The 11,124-nt window shown below is 35.7% G+C and overlaps 1 protein-coding gene across 1 annotated transcript; it reads left to right on the top strand.

Annotated features, from left to right (window-relative positions):
- Positions 1–41: 41 nt before the first annotated feature.
- LOC134850920 (cilia- and flagella-associated protein 299-like) lies at positions 42–6,544 on the top strand. Its single transcript, XM_063866722.1, has 5 exons — positions 42–473; positions 980–1,110; positions 1,498–1,588; positions 3,778–4,050; positions 6,137–6,544. Exons 1-5 carry the CDS (start codon positions 369–371, stop codon positions 6,248–6,250), a joined length of 714 nt encoding a protein of 237 aa, XP_063722792.1. The 5' UTR covers positions 42–368; the 3' UTR covers positions 6,251–6,544.
- Positions 6,545–11,124: the final 4,580 nt, after the last annotated feature.

The raw sequence follows: 11,124 nt of genomic DNA, 5'->3' as shown, positions 1-11,124 counted from the left end.
AATCTAGCAAATTTATTGTTATACATAATACGGACCGCGTTGAATGGTACAAAAAATCGATAAACGCAGTCAAACGAAAACTCATATTTGATGCATTAATAAATCAAAGCGCACGTGGGGAATTGCTTATAGTTGAATATACAAACAAATACCTAAAAACCGTATTTAAAAAGTGCTTGGGACCAACATACTTTTCCACATCTGTCAAGATCAACCTCGTAGCGAAACAAAAACACATTGTACTTTGTACCTCGATTTCATTACCTAACACACGAGGTTTACAAATAAGGTTCTAAATCCGCTTATCAGAGAGCAATAATATATACCTTTGCTTTACCAGTTATAAATTAAAAAACAGATTGTGAGAAATGGAGGAGGAAAATTTGGGAGGAGACACTATGATCTCAGATTTCGCCACCTACGAGGACTTCCTCGATGCCCAGATAACAGTGGCAGATCTCTTCTACTTGGAGGTGAGAGAAACAAACCAATACTCTCATCTTTTTTTTTATTGTATTCATACTCAAAAAATGAAACTTCAACTGATATAGCATCGCGTGTTCCGATCATTTCCATTAGAATAACTCACCTTACCAAAATTTAAAAAGCTCGAAGAAAAAACACGTTAAGCATCGTAGAGCACTTTCTCAAAAACAGAAGAAAAACAAATAAACAGTAAATATTTCATGTTATAATCGTTGAGAGCATTTGAAAACAATTTGAGAAAATTTCGACCGCAACCAAACTCAGCCAGCCAAAATTTGTTAAATAAGTTTTTCAAATTCAAAACAATGATTGAACGCTACCATATTAGATCGCTAGAGCTTAATAAGATCAATGTTAAAACAAAAGGAAATGCAGTACAATTGAGTTTACATGCTCCACTTCGCTTTTTTGACGGCTGCGTACAAAAAATTTACAAGACACTTGCTCTCGAAAGTATACAAAACAATAGTAACAATATTATTTCGTGGGATAGGATGAGGATCTGGCGCGTCAGCTGGTGGAGTTGGGCTACAGGGGCAGTGGGGAGGTACTGAAGAGGTCCGAGTTCGAGAAGCGGAAGGAGTTGGCAGAGGCCTCCAAACTCTCCAAGACCAACCAGGAGATGTAAGTCTGGCCATGCTGCAACTGCTGAATTCTCGTGAGCACGACGTATACACACTTGAACTGCCTCCAACGACTAACCGGTGCTCATTATCGTAAAACAAAAACTCAAAAAAGAGATGAATAAAATCAAAAGAGTCCAAACAATTTCTCAGGCCAGCTTTCTTGAAACTGGAGCGCCTTTAAAAGCCGGGAAAGTTTTCTATGACGCGATCATTGTGTTCAAGACTTTTTATCTGAAACAAAAAAATCGATTCTAAGTCAAAATAAAAAAATCCATTTAAAACAATCAAAAATTTGTTTCTTATTTCTATTTTGTCATAAAAATTTGCAAAGTCGGAACATTCTGTGCTACTTGCACTGCAATCGCCTATCCCTATTCATTCTTAGGACTCTCGCCAGCTACGGGAAGTCGATCAAGAATCCTCTGCTGAAAGAACTAGCCAAACGAGAGGAGGCCAACAGATCCGGAAAGATGACAGTGAGTACTCGCCAAATATTAATGATTATTCACAGTACACATTGAAAACTAATTTTTGAATATTTTGTTAAAAAAACCTTGGAATTTTTAAGCATAAATTATAGGGCTTGACTAGAAACATGTTAGAATCACTAGACTTAAATCTTTGGTGCCTGTTAAGTCTTCGGCAAGACCAAAATCAGACGAAAGCGGTGATAAAAAAAAGTATATAAAATTTTTCCATCAGTCAAGTCAAATTATTAAAAACCTTAATGCCATATTTTTATACGCCACACAATTCTGCATTGCGACAAATGTCTTGGATTTCATTGACAATTTCCACTTATTCTGCATCAAGAGCGCTTAAAATAGGAAGTAATTCGAAAAAATATTGTATGTTCCAAGATTCATAATCCGCAAGCTCTAATTTTCATGCACAGCGGCGAAGCGGAGCTTCGCACCACTTGAGATACAACACAAACATAAGAAAAGATAAGTCGAAAAAAATTAAATGATAAAAAAAACCAAGTGAAGCAAAATTTTCGTATGTCTAGATAAAAAACAACTAGCGGCCCAACTAATTCTGGAGGTATGTTTTTGATATTGCATGAACTTGCTATACTGACGCGGCACAAAAATATGATTTCAAAAAATTGGACTTTGCCCAAAACCTTAAATGTTTCTCTACTAAAATAAGTGAGAAGAGTAAAAATTTTTTCGAGATAATCAATTTTCCCAAAGAGATAACTTTTCTCATACAAAAGATTCAGGTTCTACAGGCGCCATTATCGCAACCGGTTCTTTCAGGTGAACTTTTCATCTCAGATTGGATTCTGTAAATTTTAAGAAAATTCATAAAATTTATAAAAACGGTCAAAAGTTCTATAAAACGGTCAAAATGATTCCCGATTCGATGACTTTTTCCTGCAAACAGCAGGTTATGGCAGTTTAAGCAGAGAAGATTAAAGCCGGGTTTATCGATTGAACACCTGAGATTTGGACCGGTAATTTTCGCGTAATGTCAACAAACTTCCAAAAAACTGTCATAGATTCAAAACTTTGACTTGTTTGAAGGCCATAATTTTTTTCTGAAGCAAACTGGGCATAGCCCATTAAAAAGATAGGCTTTCAACAACCTGCTGTTTCGATTATTTCTATGATATCAGACTTGGCAGGATAGTTAGCGAGAAAAGTCCAAAAACTGTCGACTATTCAAAAAATTGACATTTTCGAGAATCATAGCTTTTTGTGTGAAAAAAAGTAGGCAGAAACGCGAAGCAGAAAGGATTCACGCAAACTGTAATTCCGATTGAACCCAAAATCTCAGATCTCGTGCAGGGAGCTTTGCCAAACCATTCTATTCAATGAAACCAAAAAATAGATTTGGGAGGGGTCTTTTTCGAAGGCTGTAGACAGAGGGTCAAGTAAAAAGAGACTCTGGGGGAGTGCACAGACACACCAGCGGATAAGTAAGCGGTCTGAGAAATGAATTTGGAAATAATTTTCCATAATAAAAAAAAGAAACTTCAACAAACCGATTGGACCAACAACCAACATGAAAAGTGCGGAATGGAGTGCTCAAGCTATGCTTCCCTTGAAACGACCCAAAAAAAGGCCATGAAGACATTAAAAGATAGGCCGAATAAATTAGAATTAATTTGGGCCAAATAATTCTTTTTATACGAAACAAAAAAAACAAAGAAGGAATTACGTAATCAGTAAAATTACAATTTTAAGGAGTAAATCAACCACTAAAAGCAACATTATAGAAAAAAGAGCGCAGCAAAAGAAAAACGATTCCAAGATCTGACAACTAAGCCGACAACAGATAAGCAGACAAAACACTGGCCCACAATTTTAGGTGAAACAGAAAATTTCCCGTTTAAAAAAAACAGGTCCTAGTCAGATTCGAGAGCAGGACCTTTACCGTCACAGACATATTCGTTACCTACAGGCTAAATTGGCTGGAAACGCTCAGAAGTTGAAATCATTATGAGCCAAGATACAAGTGATTCTGTTGCTTAAGTTGTCAACTCGAAAAAAGTCTATATTCCAGTTTGATAAAGTTTGCTAGTCGCAAGCGTAAAAAAGCAAAGACATGAGTTTGTTCAAATATAGTCTTCGTTTAGGCGTGAAAATTATACATAAAGCACCATCATGGAAAGGGAAATTGCTAAATAGGGAACTTGCGAATTTGCATTTGATTTCAGACAATAATTTTCATCCGTGACCGAAACGCAAAGAGCCAAGAAATCTCTGGATACATCGACTACGCCCATCGACTCAAGAGCGAAGACTTTGGACCCTACTTCACGGGAAAGAAGAGACTGCTGCCACGTGCTTCTGACCTCAGTTTCTACAACTGGGAGACGCAGAAATCGACCAGTAATCACACCTCCAATTTTGAAGTGATCACTGAAAACACTTCAGGGCTGTTATTTAAAAGCAAACGAGACCGCAAGATAATCAACGTCGACCCAAAAGTAAGTTATCGTATTTGAAAAGTTCCCATCAAACAAAACTCGTATTGTGCTAAATTTATATTTATGGTCGCAAATAATATTTCCACTAGAAGCCCAATTTTAAGAAGAAAATTTTCATCCGCTTTTCGTTTTTCTTTAATCGGCAATACTTCAACTTAATCAAACCATATATGGAGCTAACCACGGAAACAGGATGCTTATAGCTTATCCCTGTAAAAGGAATGCGATAGTTTACATTGCTTTGAAAGTTTCTTAAGGTTTAGATAACTTTTGCTTGATATCTAGTTAATCTGTCGGTTAATGCCTTGTCCCGTTGTCAATCACAGAGGCGAAGCGGAGCTTTGCAACATATGCGATATAATTTAAACATTGCATTAAAATATGTTGAATAGAAAAAAGAACTAAATTGTAAAAACAAAGTAAGCTGAAAAAGTCAAAAAAATCTATGCAATAAAAGTCGGCATAAGGATGAGGCTCCTAAACAGACTTAGCAAGCATTGATAATCAATGACCGAGCACAAATAAGTGTCTTTTTCCCTAAGTGTCTTAGAAAAATTTGAAAATGAAAACCAAATCCTATACATTTTCATAATACATGTGTTTATCAAACAGGAGCAAACTGTTTGAATAAAAAGCCTATGCTTTGGAGGGAAACTACTCGAAAAGCACACCAGATTATATAAATTGCATTCCGAAAAAAAAATCGGGAAGCCAGCCGAAACTTATTTATTTATAAATAATAAATTTATTTAGAAAAAATAACACAGAAGTACAGCGGAGCTTCGCACAGCTTGCGATACATCACAAATACAAAAAAGACAAAATTGAAGTAAAAAAAAATTTTTATTTTAAAAATCTAGGTGAACCAAAATGTTCAGGTCTCGATAAAAGAAAACTAGAGGCACAGCTAAAGCTGAAGGTAGCTGTTTAAAATTTTTGGAATTTGTTGACCTTTGCCCAAAATCTTAGTTGTTTCTCTACTAAACTAAGTGACAAGATTGAAAAAAAAACAAGGTAAACCAAAATGTTTGTAGGTCTCCATGAAAGAAAATTATGGAGCCCAGCAAGAGCTGAGGTAGTAATTTGATATTTACTGATGCGGGATGAAATAGGTTATTTCAAAAATTGGACTTTGCCCAAAACCTAAGTTGTTTCTCTGTTAAAATAAAAGAGAAGAGTGGAAATTTATGAGAAAATGCAATCTTCTCAAATACATAATATTTTCTTGCAAAAATAAGGAGCTGCCGCTTCTCTAGGAAAAATTGTTTCTAAAGACGGTACAACAAACCAATTATTGACATTTCCGAGAGCCATTACTTTTTCTATACAAAATTTGGGAGTAGCCGCACATGCACGAAAATTTTCCACAAATCGTTACTTGAATTGATACCAAAAACTCAGACTTGGGCGGGTGGGTTCCGAGATAAGTCAAAAAGATTTTTTAAAAAAATGTCAAGACAATAAAAAATTTGACTGTTCCCAGGGCCATGACTTTTTGAGGAGACAAATTTGGGCTCAGCCGTTAATGCATGACCCGTGTTATCTATTAGCATGACCCGTTTTATCCATTGAACCCAAAATCTCAGATTTAGAAGGGGATTATTTGAGAAAATGAAAAAAAAATTGAAAACATGGGTCAAATATTCCCCCATAGACTTTTTTGAAGGCTGTAGACAGTAGGGTTAAGTAAAAAGAGACCAGATGATGCAGCGCACAGGTGAGTAGGCGGTCTTCCCATTGATACGTCGTTTTTAAAACTTGGTAGAGTAGTTTCTACTGATTTAAATTTTTTGCAAAAAGTGAATAACTTTCAAAAGCTTCTCAAAAACTTAAAATAAAAAAACCCAATTCCATACATTTTCATAATACCTGAGTTTGTCCGATAGGATTTTTTTGGCCTTTGATATAACACATAACAAAATGACTAAGCCGGTACAACATCAGCCGAAACCATTTATGTGTACAAAAACTTGTTTACCGGGAAAAAATCTAGTTCCCGATTACAAGTCAGTTGCTCTTGCAAGTGAAAAAAAAGCAAAATCTTTCAAACAACTCAATAAGTTATTTCCTAATTTCTATGTTTCAGGCTTCCACGCCAGGAGACAACTCAACTCGGACCAAAATAGAAAACAACGAAGAGTACCCGCCTCATTACAACCAGATTGTTCTGTACGACCACATCACCAGACGAAAGACCTAAGCTCGCATCATGTGTCTGAACTTAATTTGAAGTCTTTGGAAATTATTTCCGTGCAAATCAGACAAAATGAAAATATACATGAAGAGCTGTTCGTGATAAACATGATCAAAATTTAACACAGAGCTTCGTATCAGTTGCGATGTAACTAACTAAAGCAAAAATGCTACAAAATAAAAACATGACTTCTCGTATACCAGGGGGAAGCCCTTAATGTTTCAACTGCATTTTAAGGCCAATTAAAACAAATTTGTTTGAAAAACTGACGAAATAATAAAAGTAGAAAACAGTTTCAAACCATTTTTTCTTCAATCTATCCCCAACGTTAGTGTAAGTCACAAAAGGATGTAATTAGCGTCTCTTCTAATAATCAGACCAATGAACTACACCAATTGAATTTGGAGCGCATTAACCAACCGCTCAGTCCCCTTGTCGAAAAACTTACTTACACTTATTTTGCTCATCAAATGAAGCAATATAACGCCACGGAGCCAATATAATATCACTCGAAACCTTTTAATTTCCTTTCAAGCCAAACAATGAGAACATAGCCAATCGAAGATCGGAAAAGACTAATGAACGCAAGGAAACTGAAAAACGACCGACTTGTTTTTTTTTCAAAAACCTTCAACTTTTGAATTTCGAAGAAAAGTAGATGGCCTTAAGGGAGCTACATAAAGCAGCTACACATGCTAATAAATTGCCAAAGCCATTCAGCAAAAGTGGCACAAATCACCATTAGTATTAACTTTGAGTATTAAATTTGAATATAACAAATTGAAGGCATCCACAGTAACTTTGCAAGTAGCAAATCGCAAAGCATAAAGCCACATTATGCTGAAATTATGCATTTCAAAAAATTGCGAGATATATTGAGTTAGAAAAATTCTGAAATCGAGTTTTCATTATTGTTCTGTTGTTTCGGTTCATTCGATGAATTAAAAATACATCAACTGTGTTAACTTATTGCTATTCGAATGTCAAAGCACATGCTAAAAGAAAGCTGTAAAGGTGTCCCAAAAGTGGCACCAATATTTGCGACTTAGGTTGGAAAAAAAAAGATGGATCGTACAAATACACTAGCTTCGCAAGTGTAAAAAAACGGGAATTGTACTTAACTCGGAGTTGATAAATTTACAAACGAAATAAAACAAATTTTGACACATCGGCGAAAATTGACATTAGCTGTTTGAAGGTCAAACTATAAAAACACTGCCAAACATGCAAAAAAAACCTTCAGAACTAAATTAGCTGGACCATTATAACTTGGAAACTCTAAATTACTTGCATTATTACAGTTGTAACTCAAGGGAACGTCAAAAAAGCTTCGATTGCAATATAAAATGAATCTCATCTAGAAGGTCCGTTCTGCGAAATTTAAGCCGAATTAAGCAGACAGACGATAGTCTAAAACTGCCGAACATTTTCAATTTTTTTTATCAAATCATAACTCAAAGGGCTTCCAATGGACATTGTACGATGCGACGCGTCTTCGTTGTTTATGGTTTTATGAGAGAAAAAAATCGAATATCCGGAATACGGAGTTTCTTTCCACTTCATGGTTAGAACAAAAAATCAGCCCAACTAAGCCGACAAAAATGTAGATGTCAGCCATGAAACCAACAAAAACCAACTTTTTCTAAAATGTTCCACCTAATTTCATAATGCGTACTATCCAAAAACCCCCCACGCATGGTAAAAACTACGCACAAAGCATCAAAAGCGATAGGAAAAATAATTGCCAGATGTGACTGTAAAATGAACTTCTTCGGTCCCTCTTATAAATCTGTGATCAAAACCAGATGATGAAACATAAATTTGCCGAACTAAAAAATAAATAAAATACTATCTGTAGGAAACCAAAACTTTTCCGGCTTTTAAACTAAAGATTCAAAACAGTTTGTGTGACCAGAGTTCACTCTACAGTCTAATCACTTCCTTGCTTTAGTCGCTGATTTGGCTATTGTCTCCGATTTCTTCGCTATCTTCGGCTTAGAAGAACTTCTAGGCAATTTCGGCTTTCTGGGAGTCGAATTTGATCTCGAAGGAGTTTCAGCAGGCGACTGCTGCATTTGACCTTGAGCTGCTGGCTTTTTCTTGGGGAGCTTAAAATACCCAGCGGCACCGGTTGCATTTTCATTGGCATGTAGTATAGTCCCTTCATCCAACATAGCCAAAATGTTCTTCCTTATCATTCCTGTCAACAATCTTTCCTTCACATTGAAATGTTCTTTGACATATTTCTGAATAGCAGCCCTGCTTACGCCTCTTCGATTGTTCAAAGATGTTAGAGCTTCTATAACGGGCTCTTTTTTCTTTTCCCACGAAATTTATAACTTCCCTAAAACAGCTTAGAAAATTGATTATTATCTTGTATAGTTCTGGACAACCAATTTTTATTAAATCTGCCTTGAAGCGAACCAAAAAAATTGGCATTTAAAATTTTCATCGTTAAACTTAAATGCAAACAAGCTCAAATTTTGCAAAAAATCGACCAGATGGGAAAAGAAAAGAGGCCTATAATCATTTCGGAAAATTTTGGATTCTTGGCAGGTTTGGATGTGTGTTGGGGCGATTGAGGCACTGGCGAAGGGGATCTCTCCATTTTCCTCTTCTTCGCCGACTTGATCTCGTCTCCTTTCTTCTGTTCCTCTCGCTCTTCGTTTTTCCTCTTCGATCCTCTTCCCATGAATGACCAAACTGTGAATAACTTTACAATAAAATTTAAAATTCACTGTCAGAATCTCTGAATTAGAAACTAATCTTTCAGATAAAGCAAGTGTTGACAAAACAATCAAAATTTTTACCGAATTCGGTTGAATTTCAAATTTCAGACGGTAAAATTACCAAAAATTAATTGTATATTTGCGCTTATCTTATTTTCACACAAGCAAAACGCTGAATTCAACTTATTATAGTTATCATAAATATCAAATTTTGTATGTGCAATTTCTATTTTTTTTTTTCAAAAAAAATGATTGAAACATTGAATGAAGAAAACATTTCCAAAAAGCCAACGTTTTTACTTTACCTTGAAATCAAACTGAACAGAAGAAAAGTCTGAATGCGAAATGTCATAAAACGGTCATTGAATGCGTAATCAGTTCAACGTGAATGAGAGTTTAAGCTTTCAAAAAATTCGAATCGCATTTTGTGCTCGCAAAACTTTCGCTCAACGAATATTGGAGGCTCAAAGGCTCGGAGTTTCCTCTGCGCATAAAGTTTTGAGATTTATACTATATAAATTCTCTGTAGTTTGATGCAATCAAATTTAGACCCTTGTTAACTATTCCCCCCTCTGCCTATGGTACCTAGTAAAAAATTTCCAGCCCTATAAAGAACTAATTCAACGGTTAAGCAAAATAAAATGATTTTTTTTACTTGTAACGAATTTTTTCCCATCTGCAATAGGGGAAAATAGTTAACAAGAACCCAATTTGAATACCAGCAAATACTATTGAGACGAAACGGACCAAAAAATCATGAAAGTGGATTTGGACACGGCAAGGGTCAGGCAAAGCAGTTGCAATAGATCTAACTCATTTTTCTGCTGTATTCTTTTCTCCGCTTCTGATTTCAAAAAAAAGTATGGTTTGCTAGTTTGAGTAGTTATTGGGCCTTTGAGCACCAGGAACATGGTTTTTTAAATATCACAGCGCTGCTGCTAACTTTTTACCACTGCAACTTGGACAAGACATTTGACCAATTAAAAGAAAAACGTGACAAACCCACAATTAGAATCTTCGAAATTTTGAAATTCACAAAACAAATTACAGCATCGAGAAACCAATTCAATTTCAGAAAAGTATAGTGAGAAAACTCTAAAACAGTCTAAGAATAAGAATTTTAAAACAAGAGCGATATTTTCCTCAATTGCAACCCACTAATGTTATTGATAATTTACTCGCCACTTAAAATTCAAGTTGAAAGACAGACAAGACTGCTCGTACCAGTGCGACCCAAATGCAACTTAACGTCTATGGAGGAAGTTTCAACACAGAGGCGAAGCGGAGCTTCCATCACTTGCGATACAACGCAAGTGCAGCATTGCAGGCTAGTGAGTCGAAAATGCGAAGGAAATAACAAAACCGAAGAAAATTGGGAGGAAAATGAAAACAATTTCAGAAAACATTCGTTAAATACAACACTCTTAAATCAGTTTTAAGAATTTACCAACTGGCACCTAAGCTGATTACAAGTGTTTCGACGCCAATTGATTCGAACACAAAAATTGTCATAAAACATGTTGTCAAAAAAAGTTTTCAGCAACCAAGTTTAAAACTATAAAATTTTTCGACAAACAACCTGATATTTTTTGCCTTTGAAGCAGATCTATCTTTTCTGCTTTTGAAGCAAAACCGAATAAAGTAAAACAGTCCTTAAAAGATGAGCCGAAACCATTTAGGCCGAATAAAAGTTTTGAGCGAAAAGAAAATAAAAAGGAAAATCATTTAAAATACACAACTAAGTGGTATTCATTTTACAAATGTCAAAAGTAAGCCAAATCACTTGCATCTACAATGAAAATTGCTGCGAGCACAAGAAAATCCACATTGTGGCAACTAAACCGACAAAACAAAAGCAGACAAACGAAAGTCCGACAATTCAAGTTTTCCCGAAAAAAATTCAATTTCATAAATACTGAAAAAAAAACAAGGTCCAACCGGCACTCGAACCGCAAACCTGAGGGTCAAAAGCATCCGCGTTACCCCTGGGCCAACTGAGAAAACATCTCGGAGCTGCTAAGGTTCTCGAAAATGGTAAGTTCACAAATTCTGAGAAAGGTGTAAGAAAAGGTGTAAGGAAAGGGGTTTTCCTTCAAATCCGGCCTTGAAAGCTACCAGACTAGTGTCATTAGTAGTCTTGCTGTTCTTGGT

The sequence above is a fragment of the Symsagittifera roscoffensis genome, chromosome 7, assembly GCF_963678635.1.
Source record: "Symsagittifera roscoffensis chromosome 7, txSymRosc1.1, whole genome shotgun sequence".
Lineage (NCBI taxonomy): Eukaryota > Metazoa > Xenacoelomorpha > Acoela > Convolutidae > Symsagittifera > Symsagittifera roscoffensis.
The sequence above is the reverse complement of the archived record's forward strand: the minus strand, read 5'-3'. Positions and strand labels throughout refer to the sequence as shown.